This window comes from Pangasianodon hypophthalmus, chromosome 11 (genome assembly GCF_027358585.1).
Source record: "Pangasianodon hypophthalmus isolate fPanHyp1 chromosome 11, fPanHyp1.pri, whole genome shotgun sequence".
Classification (NCBI taxonomy): domain Eukaryota; kingdom Metazoa; phylum Chordata; class Actinopteri; order Siluriformes; family Pangasiidae; genus Pangasianodon; species Pangasianodon hypophthalmus.
The window spans coordinates 21,634,938-21,655,188 of record NC_069720.1 but is presented as its reverse complement, the minus strand read 5'-3'; the positions used below and the strand labels follow the sequence as shown (position 1 = coordinate 21,655,188).

Sequence of the window (20,251 nt, the reverse complement as noted above, 5' to 3'; positions counted from 1 at the left end):
TAAATATATATATATATATATGTATATATATATATATATATATATATATATATATATATATATATATATATATATATGTGTGTGTGTGTGTGTGTGTGTGTATCATTATTATTATTATTATTATTATTATTATTATTATTATTATTATTATGGATTTGTGTATAATATTTTATATATATATATATATATATAGATAGATAGATATATAGATATATATATATATAAAATATTATATTATATAACAACATTATATAATCTGACTTATCCTAAACAGACTGAATAATAATAATAACAACAATAATAACAATAATACAAGGTTTATGTTTACTATACACCTAAATACTTGGACTTCCTGCTTATGTGCTACAACCGCCATCTAGTGGTCAGTGTTGAAACTGCACCAAAGACATTGTCCTGCATCAACCTATTAAACTGTATTTATTTTTTTAGCAACGAAAAATGAGAACATGACTAAAGAAATCCAAAAAAGTACTTTATGCAATAACATTTACAATTAAACATGTTTTTAAACTAGTCTTCTATAAAGTCACTGCTATTCTCACTCCCACAAACACTGTGACTTGATGCCAGCCTTTGAATAGTCTTTTAACATTTCCTACAGTTAATAAATAGGTCCTGTAAGCACATGTGGTGCAAAGTCTGGGAGCGTTTAGTACAGTCTTCATGCAAAACACAAATTGTATCTTGGAAAGGTATCGGACAATAGACATACAGGCTGAACAAGCTGAATACATAGACTGGCGTGCAGTCTGAAATTGTAACACTAAATTACAAAAAAAAAACCTATAACTTTTACATTTTCTGCAAAAGCATCAGTGATGGGACTCCTTAATAATCTGGTTATGACCCTGCCCAAGTGCAGCCAACATGGTCCTGAAGCTGTCTTTCCGTGCGCCAAACGGACGCGATGGCCTGCTCTTCCTGCTGATCTTCAAATCCGCACTGAAGAGATCCGTCGGTGTCCGAAACACCTCCAAATCCTCACACAGAACATCATCTAGCCTTTTGGGACAATCTTTATTCTTCACTGTGAAATCTGCTTGGCCTTCATGTAATTTTTCTCCTGCATTCTTATGTACAAGGCGGTGCTTTGGTTTCTGTGTTTCAGCTAGCACAGCACTGGGAGAAGCGTCAAATTTCAGCACCCTACGAGTTCCCTCCACTCCACTGCAATTAGCCTGGATGTCCATCAAGCCACTCACATCACTGACAGACTGGTTCTTGGGAACTTTCTCCAACCGCTGCAAACCCTCATGGTGAGTGTGAGTGCTGTCATTTGCAGGCAAATCATGTTTCGTGGGAATGTCGAGATCCACCGGTGAAAGATGCTCCGATGTATCGTCTTTCTCCGAGGACTTCCTTTTCTTTCTCTGATATTTTGCACTGCGCAGGGGCCATGTAGGTTTTGCTCGATTTCTCCGCTGATGGAGTGGCTTCGCTTTGCTTTTAGATGGCTTTCCAAACATCTTTTTGCAGCGACGCAAGTTCCTATAAGTAAAAACAAAGAAAAAGACTCTAACCATTATATCCATTTCAGTGGAAACCCTATGATATCACAATATTTTAAACTGTTGTCCATTAGAAAATAATAATAATAGTATAGTGTTGTTATCATACCACCTTACCATAGATTGGACTAATGAGGTCTAATGTGGCATCTACTGTTTTCTCATCTTACACTCATGCATACACTCATGACCCAGACTCAGTGATTAGAGGGTAACTAATATCGTTTTATAGGAGTTGATACCATCACAAACATTATGCTAATGATTTTAAAGAACAGTAATCTTGCATTCCATCACATACTAGACAGAATTAGAAAGAAGAAGTAGACAAGTATATTTATTATTGCTGATCCAATCTAGAAATCTTTTCCAATCACATTTTCTGGACAGACCTCTGCAGGAACACGTGAGGTCTCGAGCAGAGTGACCATGCTTTATTCGCCATGGCATCGTCTGACTGCTTTGCAGCTCGTAGCCTGATGCGCTTCAAGTGCACCCATAACCTCCTGAGGAAAAACATCCAGCACACGTTTTTAAGCATCACAAGAACATATAATGCAACAAATTCTTTTAAAGCACTTTTCTAAGACACACATACCCTCGGGGTTGCTGCTGTCTCTGTGGCTGCCATGTTTTATTAAGCAGCCACTCGTCACATGACAGCGAGGCTGGATCTGAGAGGGGTGATTAGAGAGGATGCTTTAGTGTAGATACTCAAGAATTTGGGTCTCTAATAGCCAAATAACCTTTAGGCACAAATGTTGGGTCATAATATTCTCATAGTAATTAAAGCAACAAGCATGATTTAATTGTCAAAATGGACATCTGTAAAATGCTTACCGTCGTCTCTTTGTTTTTTTCTTGGAGGCCCTTGTCTCCTCATTTTGGAGAAAAGTCTCTCACACTTCCTGCATCTCAGTGAATGAAGGGCAGCAGAAGGTGAGCTGGGGCCCGACACCACAGAGTCTTCAGAACCTGAGCCGTCCAGTGGACTCTCAGCACAAGACTTAGACAGACTGTCAGATAAACACATGTGGCCTGAAGTGTCTTTGGTCATCCAGAGCGTTTTCAGTGTATCTTCAGCCTTTGACCCCACAGGTAAGGCTATTTTCTTCCTTCTGAAAGGGCACGTTACATAGAGACACATTTTAATACAAGGGTGTAGCATCATTACTGATTTATCTGTACAGAATATCTTTACATCAACCTTTTACTGTATTTAAAGATGCTTGACCCTGTTAAGTTGTTCTTTCTACTGTATTTTCTTTTACAGTAGAAAAACCCTAAAAGTTGTGACTGCATAAATATTCACTCCTACAGCTGTGAAAACCTTATACCTCAAAAAAAAATTTTTTTTTTTTTGGAGAGAGAGAGAGAGAGAGAGAGAGAAGGTTACAGCGTCACACGAAAAATGAAGTATTGCATACACCTTATAACCAAAAGTTTGTCGACACCTGACCATCACACCCATATGTGCTTTCCCATTCCAGATTCAGTCTTTTTGCTGCTATAATAACCTCCACTCTTCTGGGAAGGCTTTCCATTAGATTTTGGGGCGTGGCTGTGGGGATTTGTGATCATTCAGCCACAAGAGCATTAATGAGATCAGGCACTGATGTTGGTGAGGTGGTCTGGGGTTCAGTCGGTGTTCCAGTTCATCCCAAAGGTGTTCAGTGGGGTTGAGGTCAGGGCTCTGTGCAGGACACTCGAGTTCTTCCACTCCAACCTTAACACACCATGTCTTCATGGAGCTCGCTTTGTGCACAGGGGCATTGTCATGCAGGAACAGGTTTGGGCCCCTTAACTCCAGTGAAGGGAAATTGTAAAGCTACAGCATACAAATGCATCCTATATAACGGTGTGCAAGAACCACATATGGGTGTGATGGTCAGGTGTCCACATACTTTTGATCATATAGTGTATCACTGCCAGCACTCAGTACTGCACCAGTGAGCTACAGGGCAGTACACTGACACACACAGGATGTAATGTCTGATCAGATCCAACCCGAGTTCTTCCTCCAGCTGGAAGCCATGGAGCTGAGCTTCTTACCTGCAGTCCATCCCCACATCTGGATTATGAATCTGTCTGGTTTCACAGCGTGGATTTACCGCTTCATCAGCATCTGTGTGAAGAAAAACACAATGAGAGAAAGTGAAAGTGTCGCTTCCACAACAGATCATCAAGGCGCTGTGTGTAAGAAGCCAGTTTCCAGTCTCTTTAGAAGAACATGTCTACTCATGCAAACCATCATTCAGAATGAAGTGTATGCTTTCCATCTCACCATTCCTGAGAGAAATCCCCAGCACTCCTCTACCTCTGCTTTCAAACAGCTCCGCTACTGCCACTCTTCTTCTTCATGGCACAAACAGGCTGAGCAGTCATGATGTGTGTGTGTGTGTCGCCCCCTGCTGGATACCAAAGACCAAGCACTGCACACTAACACTCCTCCTGCTACAAACAAACAAACAAACAAACAAACAGACAAGCAAACAGACAGACAGACAGACAGAGAGACAGACAAAAAAGATAAATAGATAGACAGATAAATAAATAAGTGTGTGTGTGTGTGTGTGTGTGTGTGTGTGTGTGTGTGTGTGTGTGTGTGTGTGTGTGTCGCCCCCTGCTGGATACCAAAGGACAGGAAATGCACACTTACACTCTTCCTGCTACAAACAAATAAACAAACAAACAAATGTGTGTGTGTGTGTGTGTGTGTGTGTGTGTGTGTGTATACATAGTAGGGTCCAAAAAGTCTGAGACCACATTTGCACTGTTTCTAGGTCCCTATTTAAATGTAAGCAAATTGTTTTGTACCCCACTGTGTGTATGTGTGTGTGTGTGTGTGTGTGTGTATATATATATATATATATATATATATATATATATAATACATAATGTACATTTTTAATGTCCCATAATAGTGAGACATTAAAAAAAACAAATCTCATAATAAGGCTCAGCATTTGTTGTCACATTTAACAGGTCGTATTTGAGTTTGGGGTACCTGAGAAGAAAGTGTGTGAAATACACACAAAAACAGGCAAAGAGCCAGATCAAAATAGTAAACCTGTATTATACATTGTCAGAAAATGTAAAAAGAACAACACATGGTATATACAGTGCATCATATTCAAGAAATATTTAATAAACATATTTAGTCACAAACTGCAGCACTTTGATAATACTGTTAATTAATGTGATGCAAATATTTCAAAATTCTTTAAGATGGCCTTTTTTTTTATTTTGTAAATGTATTCTCAGAAACGGTCACTCTTTCACTCTTTCTGTCAAAATAATTCTCTCACTTTTTCTCTTCTCCCCAAATGATGAGCACAGTGTAAGTGTGTGCTTTCTGCAGATGTGGTCTTGCTGAGTGTGGCAGACCTGGCACCTTTTCCACTTCTTGCCATCACCTGTAGCCACTGCATTCATTGCTTGCTGATTGGCTGCAGGTTTGTGTATGCCAGCTTGAAATTTCTGGACAATGGTTGCAGCTGCTGAGGACTGAGGTGGTTGGGTTCGCCTCAGGATCTGAGGAGTGATGAGTGATGAGTCCACAGGATATAGGCATTGTAACCAGATACATCTACACTGTTATAGAAAATCACCAGAGGCCAATGGGCAGTTATATGCTGACAGCTGAAGTCGGGTCCATAAGTATTTGGACAGTGACACAATTTTCATAATTTTGTCTCTGTACACCACCACAATGTGGTGAAATGTGATTGAAGTGTAGACTTTCCTCTTTAATTCAAGGGGTTTTACAAAAAATATTGCATTAACCATTGGAGTCCCTCCATTTTCACAGGTTCAAAAGTAATTGGACAACCTAACATCATAAAATATAAGGATTATTTTTAATACTTGGATGCAAATCCTTTGCAGTCAATAACCGCCTGAAGTCTGGAGCTCATGGACATCACCAGATGCTGAGTTTCCTTCCTTGAGATGCTTTGCCAGGCCTTTACCACAGCTGCTTATATACTCGAGTAACAGCAAATCTTGTAGGTCCTGGACCCATTTTGATTACACTGGAAGCTGATAGTCTGCCTTGGCTTTGTTGTGGTGAAGTTGACCATTCTATACTACCATCTTTAGATTTCAATGGTCCAGCTCCTCTTGATGGTGGCTGTGTTCCATTGTTTCTAATGGAGGGAATCTATGGCAGACTCGTCCTCTGAATCGAATTCACCTGAAGAAAATTCAACATCTGGATCTTCAGCTGTATTGTCCTCTACATCTGAAGCATCCTCTGCCTCTGAGACCGCTTCTGCAATTTCAGTATCAGAGTGCAAAATCAGTGAAAAGACTTCTTGGGCTGTCAGTCTTTTGGAGCTCATTTTAGCATCTATGTCTGACAAAGTCTGTTGCAGCACTGACAAGAAATGGAAGCTCCTTTTTACCCTCTCAGGGCAAACAGAACCAGTCATAACAACTATATACATCAAAGATTTTCTTATTTTAGGTCTGTTAAACCATCTCTGAACCTGAAAGTATCAGGGACAAAATGACCCACAACATCATCTTTGTATACAAATATTTTACAGACCTTCCGCAACACATCAGTGTGATCAGACGTTGCATGTAAGTTCATGACCCTAAATGGGAAAAGTCAACAATCTCAGGAAGAAAAGGAGAGGACAACAGTATTTCAGACTACTCAAAAGTGAAAATGGGTCAAATTGAGCCGTAACATAACAGGAAGGTTAAGTAGTAGGGAAATAACCAAATATGTATTATTATTATTCATTATTCAGCTTGAATAGGTAATGTGTTCTAAACAATAAATACAGATATGAATAGTAGGTCCACTATTGATATTGGTGCTGTCGTTGTTGTTGTTGTAATAAAGCTTGCCAGAAAGCTTCACGTTGAGACTAGGTGTGTGACTGGGATCCTGCAGGATGAAACAAAAAAGCACAAGGTTTTTACATTCATATAGAGCTTTTGGGCAGGGTTGCCAGGTTACAACAATATTCCCACCCCAACTACATCTCAAAAATCGCACAAAAAATTGGATGTAGCCAAAAAGGTTCATCCTGCGGGAACCCAGTCACAATTGTTTTGATTTGGTTTTTTTTCCTCAGTCTTTGTATGGGAAACAATTTAACAGTGGTGTGCATGCATTTCTGATTTATTTATAAAACTGCTGCTCTGTATAGCCCATACAGATGAGGCACTGTGAAGGGCAGGGCAACATATCTCTGCTGGGTTAGGGTTAGGCTTAGGGTTAGGGTTAATTAACCATTGAATTAATTTTTTTAATATTAAATTGAACATGCATTGCATGTCTTTTTCATCATTTTTAAATGATCATTCGTCCGTTTTTTATGAAAAGAAAATCTTCCCAGGCAAATCATGTGAGCTTGAAAGAAATGCAGTTTAAAGGATCCTATTTTGACTGACAGCAGCACTGCGTCCCATGATTAGCTTGCTTACTCAGTCACATACTTTTCACAGAAGATAGAAAGCTTGACAGAAAGGTCCACAGGGTGTCGAGTTCAGGAGCTGAATAAAGTTATGTTCTGCATGTTGCTATTTGTTGTTATCATTTGTGAATGAAAATGACATCTTTTTCCCAGCAGCCCTGTTTTTTCGGGGTTGTTTTTTTTTTCAGTGTTTTTTGGATCTCAAATTGTCTTCATTTATGATTATTTGTAGATTCAAATTTTATTGGACACATACACAACCATACACAGTATGACGTGAGTGAAATGCTTTTTTCAACTGTCCATGACCTAAAAATTTAATGTACATAAACCAGAATTTACTTCTATACAGTTAGGAAGGGAAAACTATAAAAATATAAAAATATGTTTTAAGGGATACAGAGATCTGCGGCAGAAACAGTACAACTGTATTTTGAATAAGGTGCAGATGTGTGCAGTTGTTTGTGCAATACATGCTGTGCATCATCAGGCTGAGGTAGTGGGTGCTGTGCAAATAAGTCCAAGATTACATATGAGGTAATTACATACATACAATGCCTTTAGTTGCATATGTATAATCCTATGTCCTGAAAAACCAGTGTGTGCATGTGAGTGTGTGTGGTGAGGAAAAGAAAGCTGTCCTACCTGCGGCAATTCAGTTGCCTGCCTAATTAACACTGGCCATCACCATGGAGATCCACTTGGCCACCCAAAGCACTGAAATGTTCAAGGTCAATGTCAGAGAGCAACAGGCCAAATACATGCAATGAGTGTGATTTTGTTTGCACCTCCATAGGGTCATCACAAAACCAGACTGAGAGAAAGTGTAAAATGCTAAAAAGCAGAAGGCAGAAGTAGAAATTATGTGATTCTGAGTTAGTTCTTCTCACATTCCACTAGCTCTTCCGCCAGTGAAATATCTGCTCATAAGAAAAATTATTTAGCACCAGCATTGTGGCCTGATTTTCCATGATTTCTCTGTATGCACAAGAAAGATGCAGAGATATGGCAATTTTCCATTGCCATATTTTTGACCAAATGATGAAAATTTTGTTTCCTGTCCCTTAATAAACTCTTTTTTTTCTGGCCTTCTTTTTTTTTGCAGAGGAAACCCAAATCAGACCAAATGATGCAGAAGTAAGAATTTCACTTTAAATCTGATTCGGGAAGCACTCTATGATCATATATACACATTTAAACAGGGTGAAATGTGCACATGATGTCCACCACCATGCACTGACCATCTCTGAAACTCTCTTATAATTAAAAATCCTCTCTCTGTCAGGCCACTTGGTCTGGTGCTGCCAAGTGGTTCACAATCATGTCGAGCATGCCCAAGTTAGACAAACCAGCCGCGAAGCTGCTTCAGTATCGCTTCCTCTTTACACACTTGAGCTAAGAGGTATGCACTGATGCTTCCCCTGCACTTGTGCTCCCTGAGGAAAACACTGTGCACATGCTCTGCCCCAGAGTCTCACTTAAGATGAAGGATCTGGTTATCTAAAGATCAGTTCATAATGCTGAATACACCTTATATACAGTATAACATTAATTAATTGTATGCACATCCAGGGTGTATTCCTGGTTTAAACAGAGTGTTCCCAGGACAGCATCTGAATCCACCACAATTTTAAACGCAGCTTGTCATTACCAAAAAACAGGAAAGTGCAAACTTCTCTGTCCTCAAGTCTCTCACACTGGAGACTCCTTCCTTAAATGTTAAATAAACGTCTCCTAACAAAAAACACATATCAAAAATTACATTTTCTTTTTTTTATATTTTTAATTTTTATCTATTTATTATTAGTGGTACATCACGTAGATCGTCTGACATACAAGTCCCCGTGTATAAGAAAAAATTATATATTAGAATGAATGCATTAAAATGAATCTATTGTTTGAATTGTCGGAACTACAGCGAAAGCCATGCTGTTAAAGAAAATTAATCAACACCTTCAGATTTGAGAAATCAAGAGCACTATGCTGTAAGTTTAATTACTGTTGAGCTGCGTTGCTGTTCGTAGCTGGTGTATTCACACTTGCTCAACCAAATAGCCAGCTCACGAACACGTCATGATGAATCAGTTTACTAGGGATTCAGTCCTCATTAGAGAGAATGCTTAAGTGAAAGTATTACAGATTATTCATATTATACAGTCATGGGAAAAAGAAAGTACACCCCCATTCACTCTCCCCTCAAACATCAATGAAGTGCAGCAATGTTGTAAAGAAGAGTGGATCAAAATTTCTCCAAAACGATGTGAGAGACTGATAAACTTCTACAGAAAATGTTTACTTCAACTTATTGTTGCTAAAGGTGGTTCTACATCTTACTCAATTATAGTGTGGATTTATATTTTCCCACCTGCTTTCTGAATGTTGATATTTTTTTGGGAAAAAATGACTACATATTGAAATCTGTTGTGTGTTTTTTTTGTTAGTTTATTCGGTAATTTGTTTATAGAAGTTTGTGAGGACCACCCAATTGTTATTTAGGCCCTGATAAATAAAAACATAGAATTGAAGGAGGGTGTACTTTCTTTTTCCCATGACTGTACATATTGTATGTACAGATTTAGAGATTAACTATTGTACATATATCAGTATAATTGCATCAGTATATTATCATTAGGTTTGTAATGTGAAGCTCTGTATAAAACAGAAACTCTATGCAGGCAGTTACCTGAGCTCAGGATCAAACCAGGGAGCCATTGGTGCATTCATCAAATAGGGCTATTTTGTTCCGCAATTAGCGCAAAGACATTTACTTTAGCATTTTAGCAGAAAACAAATATGAAAAAAGACTTTTTTGGAATTTAAATTGTAAATATTTAATGTGTTTGGATGATACAGTGGTTACATGTCAATGGCATGTTGGAGAAAGGAAATGTACATAATTTCCCTCTTATTACATACGTAGTAAATATTGTGCATGAACAATATGATTATGTGCCATTACCGTATCTGTTGAAGATGTCACACAGGTGTAAAGACACATGGCCATCCTTTAACATCGTAAATAGAAACGACTTTAAATAAGCAATTCTGAATTTATCGCTCAGCATCAATCTGTACCAGTATTCTGTAAGTTAAGTTCAATATTTACACAAAACTTTAAAAAAAAGACAAAAAAATAATAAAATGGCAACATAAGACATTACAGTAGTGTTGAAATCACCATGGAAATATTCTCTATCACACATCCCCATCCATTTTATTCCTATCTGCATGTGAAATAAATGCTTTTATTTACTACATATTACACATGAACATCATACACAACTGGACGTACAGATCATTTGTTCGAGGTCATTTGTCTCTGGTTAATACATGATATAATGCCCCTCTTATTAAAAGGATTATTGCATCTCTTGTCAGTATTTTGCCTGCACAGTTGTGTTAATAAGTTTGTTCGGGAACATGAATCTCCTCTTAGCGATGGTTTTACACATTAAAACCAGTATGGCCACAGCAAAACACAAATGTATTACTCAATATTGTGGTTTTTAGAAGTGTTTTAGCAAAATATATTACTCGGTATTTGCAAATGTATGCAGCATCAGCTCTTATGTAGAATGTTCAAAATGTAAAGATTTTATGTTCAGTATTTTTGGATAGTAAATCTAAGAAGTCTGACAAAAAATCACACTATACAAGATACAACAGTCCATAAAAGTACATTTAAAAATATTGGTCGCCGTTATTGTGGAAGGTTTTACAAAGAAATGTGTCAGCATACCTTGCAAAGTGTTAGTATGCTGAATGAAATACTTAACAGTTCCAGACAGACATTTATATACAGTTATTAACATAGACTGGGATTACTTGAGATATCATAGACAAGAATTTGCTGTCAGAAAATATTTTAATTAATGTTATATATCTATATTTATTTCATTTGCTTTCACAATTACAGTAATATATAGACAGGTGACAAATTATAGGAAAAACTGTAGGGTTTTATACAATACAAAGTGATTCTGACTGATCTCATTTAACGTAGGATGAAACATTTCTCTGCTGATGGGAGTGATCTTTTCCAGAATGACAGTGTCAACATCCCTAGGGCATGAGAGCACACTGAATGGTTTGATGAGAAGGAAAATGATGTAAATCACATGCTGTGGCTTTCACAGTCACCAGACCGCAATCCATTTGAAAACCTTTGTGAGATTTTGGATTGATGTGTAAGACAGCGCTCTCCACCACCATTATCAAAACCCCTATTGAGGGAATATCGTTCATAAGAATGGTGTTCATCCCTCCAGTACACTTCTAGAGATTTGTAAAATCGAGACCAAGGTGCATTGAAGCTGTTCTGACGGTTCGTGGTGGCACAACACCAGACACTGTGTGTTGTTTTTCTCTTTAATTTGTCACCTGACTGTTTTGCAATCCTTATGTTCAAGAAGTTGCATTGAAAATACATTAAATATCAACTTCATTATAGATGAAGTAGGTATCTTTCATACTGTATGACAAGGATATTGAAAAGGTTAAGCTACCATCAAAAATACAAAACATAAAAAATACATCTAGGTTAAAACAAAAGCAGCTTCAAATGTAAAACTCCTAAAAGTCAATATATTTATCCTGTAAAAGGATCTCACACAAAGCTTTCTCCTTTACAAACACACATTTTCAGGCATTCAGCACACACACACACACACACACACACACACAAACATGTATTGTCGAATGGAGTGTGAGCAGTGTTACACACAGTGAGCTACAGTAAAACGTAGATTAGTGCTATATGGTGCCACAATACTTCTCTTTTGTATTTTAAAAAGCAACATGAGAGTCACAAACTCGTCTCCCTGTCCATGTTCCAGTCCTTCACCTCTTCTGTTTTCTTAGCACTCCTGATGTCTTTCACTGGAGATCTACAATGTCACGGAAAAAGAAAAATAAAGACAGGGTCAGCCAAATACAGAAGGAAAGAGCAGATCAAATCAAAACACCAAAACAAAGTATTAAGAATAAAGAATATAGTATAAAGAATAAAGCTTTTGGTATAAACAAAAAACATGCAAATATGCTCTCTGGGATACAGACTCTATACACTTAAAGAGTAACTTAGCCAACTTTTTAGCTAAATGCCATCTAAATCTTTCTGCAAATCAGAAATAGAACAAATCAGACCAGCTCATGTTCTCATATATTAAAAATATAAATATGATATGTTTTATATTGAAGAGAATCTTAATTTGGCCTTTTGTATTACTAATAGGTGTGATACTATTTCACATTTAGCAACAGTGTGTGATCCAAAAGCCCACAAGCCAGACTGTAATATTCACTACAGAGTCTGGTACTTTTTGCCAATAAACGTGGCCAAGAACTGCTACAACTGACCATCATGGCAGATGACCAATCACAGAACTTTGCTCGCGCCCCGGTGGCAGATGCAAGATTATCTCGCTTAATCATCACTAACTTCCTCGTTATTGGCTTTGCTACATTGCCCCTAGGTGTGAATGAGTGTATGTGGTGCCAGTGGACTGGCATCCTGTTCAGTGTATATTCCTGCCTCATGCCCAGTGTTCCCAGAACAGGCTCTGGATCCACCGTGACCAGGATAAAGTGGTTACTGAAGATGAATGAATGAATGTTTGCTTTGACGTTATGCATCTTTTCACTGTTGGATTTGCAATAAACAAGTGATATGCATTTTTTTATGAATAACTGAGTAACTGTGACAGGAGAGCAAATTAACCTTTAAGTAAGCATGTAAATACACTGAGTGACAGGCCGTACTTCACCTTTGACCTCAAAAAAAAACTCATGCATCTTCTTCTCTACGGTTTTCACACAACACACACATACACACACTTAAATTATAGCTATTACAATTATGGCTTTGTATGCAATGGTTACTTTTATAAATCAGATTGCAGTTAATGATTAAAAAATTGAATAATTTGGAAAAAAAAAACAAAGAGAAAACAAGAAATTAGATTTTTTTAAAAATTGAGAAAAATGATTCTCATTAATGTGACCAGGATTAGATGGGAAAAAATTTGGGAGCTCATCTTACCTTTGGAAAGTCAGCAGCTGGGAGGTTAGGAGAGGGAGCTAATGGGTGACATGGGATGAGAAATTCAGTCAAAATAAGAGAAAGGTACTTTAAAGAAGCTTTAAATAGGAGAGCATATTAAGTGTTTTAGAGGGGGGGGGGGGGGGGGGGGTAAGGATTGTGGCTCAGGAGGCTTTCATGGGAATACAGCTCGAGATTAGCTCTCACACTCACACATAAACAGCACAGAGAATGAACATGCAAGGTTTGTAGCCTTGAGTCCATTTGAATGGACAGAAATTGTCCATTACAAGGATTACAAAAAAAATAAATAAATCAGGACAAATACTTGTGTCATAATTCATAATAAAAGCCAATTTCATAACATTTCAGGCAATACTAGCTTCTATGGGCAACAGTTTAGTGCAATGAGGAAGATAAAATTGTACAGAATCATTAGATAATAGAGAGAATTATAGAATAGAGGCAAACCTTTTTGCACTTTTATCATTTTTGCTGTTGTCAGTACTGAGGCTTTTCCAGATATTTCCAAAAGATGTTTTGGTCATTTCATCTGAAATGTTGACTGTGGACGGGTCATCCCTTAAAACAACACAGAAAACCTTTTCAGTGACTAAAAGAACAAGTCACGCTGTATTTTATTTTTTTAAAAAGTGGTAAATTACATGCAGAATTTTTATTAGAATTCATGAAAATGTCATTCGTCTTGAGAGAAGCAGGAAAAGTCTACAATAGACAAAAATGTGATGCATTTTGCTTACTTGTAATGCCCTTCAAGTGGCACCTGGACAATTCCCTCATCCTCCACCATCACACTGTGGCTCTCCTGTAAGAGAACAAACAAGTGTCACCTGATTCAACATTTCACTCATATTACAGAGACAAAGGCTGTTTAATAACTTAAATTATCATAAATACTTGGAGTTTGCCACTGAATGCATTCTGTTGTATACCACAGCACTGTTTAAGAATCAGAAATTGTTGATTAATGCTTGCTCTAATATCAAATTTTAAAAAATGATCATTTCTACAGTAACAGTTCATTCACATGAACTTGCAATCATTCTCATTGTAACGTTAATGTCTTAAGATTAAAAGCTCTCTTTCATGATCAACCAGTCACATTAGAAGGGATCGATCACAGTTATTCAAGAGAGTAATGCTGTACCTCTTTCTGTGCATCCTCCAATTTTTTCTTCTTGCTCTCAGGCATGAGGTCATCGAGCCAGCTGAGCTCCCTCTTCGTGAAGATGAAGTCCAGCAGCTTACGGATGAAAAGTAACGCTAACACCTGCACAGCAAATCAGCCAAGATTCACAATCAAGATTAGAAACTTCATCTTAACAGTGTTCTCCTTTCTCACACATAAACAGCAGCTGGATTTACCATCATGGGGAAAACGATAGCAGCTCTGGAGGTTTTGATGACCCAGAGGAGGACAAGGCAGCTGAGCTGGATGATGGTAAACAGGTGGACCTTCCTCAGAGGAACATGTCTCAGGTAGATGAAGTCCGGCTGGTGTTTCGCTGGCATCCCAAACAACTTCAGACGGTCAAAGAACTGCGAACAGAACAGAAAACACACCGCCATGACCACAAGGTTGAAGAATAGCTTAGTGGAATATTACATAATGTACTAATTTTTTTAGTAAAGATGTGTTTAGTGTCTAACTGTTTTCTTCTTTTGGTGTGCACTGTCACTACAACACTAATGTAGCTAACAAGTAATAGAAGTCTTCTCCAAAAACTTCTTCATAAATGCAAGTCCAAAGCTTCATGTTTGTTTCCTCTGAGACGGTGAAGCCAGCCAGTGTATCTTCTCAAACTGCAGTTTATGCTACATCACAGAGCAGTGTAACACTTATAGAAAAGTGCTCTTCTACCCTCTTCCACATTCACGAGTTTATAGACACCCATGATTGTTTAGTGTCGTTTTGATTGACAGGAGAGAGTAACATAATCCCTCCCACCTGGAAAGCATTGGCAATTTTGCTGTTTTGGACTCCAGATGGCTTGGATTCAAATTCCTTTTGTGTTGTACCATTTGCGACCCCCAAACATTTAGTTTTTAGAAAAATGGTTCCTGTAAAATACATATCTATGACTAGAGAAACCTCAACAATGTTTCACATGTGAATGTTATGCATGCACTAGTTACTCTTACCTGTATGCCTCTGAGAGATGATGCCCCCATGTATAAGAAAACGCCATATAACACAGGCATTGGGATGAACTACAGACAAAACAAATACATTCAATCACACAAGGCTTGTTTGTAAATGAAAGTAATGGGATTTACATACTACAGGTCAAAGGTCACTGACCTTTAGGATGGAAGTCATGAAGACAGAGCAGCCCATGAGGACGAAGATCATAAGGCCGGTGAAGCGCTGCTCTCTGATTCCTAGAAACTTGGGCTGCTCTCCCGGCGCTGAGCACTCAGACTCCAGCTTCAAGCTGTTCACATGTGTGATGGAGAGCACGGTAGCAGCCACGAACCACGGTAGTCCCATAACCGAACACACTCCAAGCATCACTCCCACCACAAACAGGTCCAGATGGTAGCCACAGCCTTTCTGCAGATACACAGAAAGTGTAAACACGTGAAAATCAGATTTTCATCAGGAACCCATTTTTTGCACACATACAGTACATGTGAGGATAGTTCTCTCTAGAGTCAGTTAAAGTGGAACAATCACAGACAGTCCTGTGATCAGAAAAGGTCATTAAACAAATATTCAGTAGAAAAACAACATTTTGTGTTACAGTTTAGAGATAATGATCTGTTTTATTCCAGACACAATATTTCAGCTCTGCTGCTATAGTCATAAAGACAATCCTCTGCTCATCCCAGGACTCCCATTCACAATATGCTCATACCCAAACTACATATCCTTTCAACATACGTAGTATTGTTTGCCTTTTTTCTGTACAACTGTATACACTGTAATGATTTACACTCCTACTATCCAATGTCACCAAGAAACCTCGCTGTCTCAGGGAGATTTATCTTGCTCCTTGCTCTGGCTTGCTAAATCCGGATTTCTGTAAAGCTGATTTGTGACAATATCTATTGTTAACAACACTACAAAAATTGAATTAAACAAAATTGGAGGAACATAAAAGGGAGTGTGTTGGTTTATTATTGGTTTATGGTTTATTTGAAATACATGTAGAGTTGAGCTTTGGTACAATAACTTGACAAATGTAAATCATATCATTGTGTAATGGTGATAAAAGTAATGATGATGTAGAAAGTCCAAAATTGTAAGACGTATTCATTCAGGACTGCTGTGTATATACATTTTATCAAGAAAAATGTTAGCTGGCCACAAATAAATATGAAGATATTTTTATATCAGTTCAATGCCAAAACTGACGAAGAAAGAAGAGTGAAAACATAAGACCTGGCCACCAAACTATAGTTAAATTAAGCCTGTATCTTAGAAACAGATATCTCAAAAACTCACATTTCCATATTTACATAATATCAACAATGACAACTCCTTATAAATAACACATAAATTGGAAGTACTGTTTCCAAGTACTGTTTCCATGAAAGTATATACCATCCAACTCCAAAATCCCAATTCAGCCTCTGGCTACAGTGTTTTATTCTTATATCTCCCAGGGTTCCTTTGGGATGGGGGTGTGGCTATGTATGGACAGCACTGCAGTAGCACAACAACTTCAATAAGGATATATGTTGCTTTTTTTTTTTTTTAGCAAAATTCACATTTTTACTCAGTCAACATGGCAACTTCTTGCTTATTACTACCTTCAGCTTGTGTTCCTTCCTGTTAATGATGACAGCCGTGATTTGCTGGTCCATGAAGATGAGGATGGTGCAAAGCAGTGCTGGGATGAAGGCGATGAGGATTGTCCACCACGGATTTGGTCCCAGAGGGCTGACGATCCAGCCGCGGTCATCTCTGGTAGGCTTTAGAGGGTCAGGAGATCAGACACGTACAGAGGATCATGCTGATGTGTGTGTGTGTTTTTTTTTTTTACTATTAAAACCTAGACATATTGATTTAGAACTAAATACAGTTATACTTTGTTAAGTATCATATACCTTTACTGACTTCGAACAGGCAATGATGCAGGGCTACATAAGACAAAGCTCAGTGACTGCTGAAAGCACTGCAGTCGTGTTCATCATTGTAAAGTGCGCATTACTGGGTGACTCACTTTAAATTCATTGGGGACCTGCAGTTTGGGAGAGGGAATCCCCAGAGCAAAGTCGGTCCCCACCATGGTGACGATAGTGATGAAGACTGCAAAGTCACTGATGATTGCCCTCACCTGTAGTAGAAAACGGTCAGACAGACACATGCACAGGTGAGGATACAGACCCAAACATCCACATAAATATCCCCATACTGCAAGCTACACATACACACTTGCCTTGGTGGGGAAGTAGCGGCTAGTTTTGAACTCCTTGAGGAAGAAAGACATGGCGACGGTGGCGAAGAACAGGATGATGGACCAGAAGAGAACATCGGGGATGTAGGGGCCGTGATGGCCGCATGCACTGCCCTGGAACTCGCCCCTAAGCTCCACACAGCTCTGCAGCACAGAACACCACAAACTGTAAAACTGCCTTTCTATAAAAGGGCCCTTTTAGTCTGAAACTGCAATAAATTCTCGTTATGCACAGGTGTTGTGACCATATTACAATAACTCAATTCTGTATTAATGCACCAGGTTTTAAACTAATTAAACTGCTACACTTCAACTATTGTTCTGGCCATAGAATGCTCTAATCTCTGTTGACAGACTACACTGCTTGGTGGAAGAATTGTATATTAGAAATATCATTAATACCAAAATTAAATAATTGATCGAACAGACTAGAATTAGATTATATCATATTATTATACTGCGTGTTACACAGCTTCAAGTGTTTTTTTTCTTTGATTAAGCTCAGTAAATATTCTCTTTCCATAGAAACATGAGACCATATCAACAATGTGTTTGGCTGAAATCATAAGGGATTTATTAGATTACTTCCTGTGCTGCTGCTGCTGCTGTGTGTGTGTGTGTGTGTGTGTGTGTGTGTGTGCGTGTGCTGCAGACAAAATAAGGGGTAGCAGGAATGAGAATGTACTGGTGATGAACCAGGGGAGGATTTAGGTTTTTAAGCTCCTGGTTTCTGTTCTGAGCCAGTGGGAAACACATTTCTGCATAACAGGAGATGCAGGGCAACACTCTCTGTCCCTACACTCCTTCACTCCGTTATTATTTCTCCACCCATATCTTCCTGTGTAATTCAGTGACTGTTTAACCCATAGCTGTATCTGCATCTCTGCGTTCATAGCTTCTGCATCTACTGTGTATGTGTTACAGACAATAATTGGACATGGTTGTTTTCCTGTACTGAGAAAAGCAAAGAAACCCTTTTTACTAATAACTTGGAAAATATGTTTGAAAAAATAAGAGAAAAAAATTATAAAACACATTCTTCAGTAAAATGCATTTTAAAGGTAGTGAATATTCTTAAATTAAATTTAAATATATAGCATTGTATTATTAATTACAATTATTTATAATAAATTAAACAAAGTCAATATTTGGTGTGATGATCCTTCGCTTTAAAAAAAAGTAGTTTCAGGTACAGTGTGTGCAGTTTTATAAGGAAATGAGCTGTAAGTGTTACTGAGCATTTTGCAGAAGCAGCCACAGTTCTTCTGGAGACTTTGACTGTCACACTTGCTTCTTATTTTTGCAGCAAAACCAAGCAGCCTTCATTATGTATTTTGTCTGAAAAGTGTCTCTTACATAATACGCTGCTTTCTTTACTGACATACAAACATTTTCTGTAACATTTAATTTTGTGCTGGAAAACTAATGTTTGGAAATCTAAAATGGTTTTGTACTGAATCAATAATGTAGAAGTCATAAAATAAAATAAAAATCTCTAACAAATATATATATATATATATATATATATATATATATATATATATATATAAAACACAGCAGTATATAATTAAATGATATAATAAGTAAATATGTTTTATTCATCATTTCATAGATGGAATTATTTTTTCGGAGAGAATAATTTGTAGTGATGTATGTGATACCAACATAGATGTGTGGGTCTGAACCACAAACCTTGATGTCTTGTTACTGTATTGCTCTATTGCTGGAAACACACAGGACACCTCCCAACCAGCAGAGGTCACTGTACCCAAGTACTATTTATTACACATTGTTCTACCCCAACCTTGATTTTCTTTTTTTCTTTAAACTTTGAATGTTGTGTTGAACTTACAAATTTTGTATTTCCGTTTTTCAGTGAATCTGCACTTGGATCCTACCACACACTGCGGCTATGACACAGTTATATAATTGTGTGATTTAAATGTTTATTGGCAGAATTTAACACCCGCCATTAAACTTCCATTCGAAGCGACTTTTCTCAGTACATAGAAAAAGAAGAAATCCATATGCCACTGATGTGCTGGATAAACATAAGGTTGAAATTTTAGGGGATCACTCACTGCTAGGAGTTGAAAGATACCTACAGTAAGTGTAGATAGAAACGAGATTAGACATGCCTAGTTTAGATTGGTCAACAGTCCACTGTTTGGACATGCTGATGTGTTACTTTTTCCCCCATTCATATTTCAACAAATCTATTTTGCTGGATGTTTGCCTCCATTTTCCACGGTCTGGCTTCTTAATTGTTCAGCTGTTGCTTGTAAGTGAATATGATTAGCCCTTGCTAAACCAGGAGGTGGAAAAAATCATAGCAGAAGCACTTTCTGATCTCATCTAGGCTGTAATCTAGAGCTCATTCTCTGCCCCTGACCACAAACACACACAAATGCCATGAATAAAAGCAGATATTTAGCAAAAATATATATATATTCTCCTAGAAAGTAAGAAAACTCCATAATAGTACATCACAGTACTTAGCAGTAAGCACCAAAAAGGTAGAGTGGAGCATTTTATATCTTTATGTCCAGTGTGATTGAGTATGATACAGGCAGAGTACATGTTGTGAGTGAGTCACTTAGCCTTTTCCGCACCTTGACGTCCAGACCTAACCAATTGATCTCAGAGCTGGTGATGTTCTTCTTCTGCCAGTGCTGCAGGGTGCTGTTGCTTGGCTCTTTTGGCTCCGTGCAAACACAGCTGAAAGGAGTCACGGATTAACACATGCAATTTAGAGGAGATTAGTGGTCCTAGTAAAAAAAAAAAAGGATGAGCAGCAAGAACATATGAAGATGGATAGTTAATGAC

The 20,251-nt window shown here is 37.9% G+C and overlaps 2 protein-coding genes across 5 annotated transcripts in view; both read right to left on the bottom strand.

The window, feature by feature from the left end:
* Positions 1–419: 419 nt before the first annotated feature.
* Positions 420–3,948, bottom strand: si:ch211-227n13.3 (uncharacterized). The gene is made up of 6 exons (XM_026925444.3): positions 3,814–3,948; positions 3,582–3,654; positions 2,370–2,647; positions 2,128–2,203; positions 1,922–2,035; positions 420–1,509 (listed from the first exon to the last, which is right to left on the bottom strand). The coding sequence occupies exons 2-6, from the start codon at positions 3,590–3,592 to the stop codon at positions 834–836; spliced, it is 1,155 nt and encodes a 384-aa protein (XP_026781245.3). The 5' UTR covers positions 3,593–3,654; positions 3,814–3,948; the 3' UTR covers positions 420–833.
* Positions 3,949–9,502: 5,554 nt separating this feature from the next.
* The window catches only part of slc4a10a (solute carrier family 4 member 10a), a 45,722-nt gene continuing 34,973 nt past the window's right edge, over positions 9,503–20,251 (bottom strand). For 3 of the 4 annotated variants that reach the window (XM_026918518.3, XM_026918535.3, XM_026918544.3), the window contains 12 exons: positions 20,038–20,143; positions 17,408–17,569; positions 17,192–17,305; positions 16,779–16,940; positions 15,325–15,576; positions 15,165–15,233; positions 14,388–14,561; positions 14,170–14,292; positions 13,763–13,827; positions 13,473–13,583; positions 13,002–13,039; positions 9,505–11,847 (listed from right to left, as the gene is read on the bottom strand). In XM_026918518.3, coding sequence (XP_026774319.1) covers positions 13,027–13,039; positions 13,473–13,583; positions 13,763–13,827; positions 14,170–14,292; positions 14,388–14,561; positions 15,165–15,233; positions 15,325–15,576; positions 16,779–16,940; positions 17,192–17,305; positions 17,408–17,569; positions 20,038–20,143 — 1,351 coding nt within the window. In that variant the 3' untranslated portion in view covers positions 9,505–11,847; positions 13,002–13,026. Of the gene's footprint in view, positions 11,848–13,001; positions 13,040–13,472; positions 13,584–13,762; positions 13,828–14,169; positions 14,293–14,387; positions 14,562–15,164; positions 15,234–15,324; positions 15,577–16,778; positions 16,941–17,191; positions 17,306–17,407; positions 17,570–20,037; positions 20,144–20,251 lie in introns of all 4 variants that reach the window. The other variant, XM_026918527.3, reaches the window with a different exon arrangement.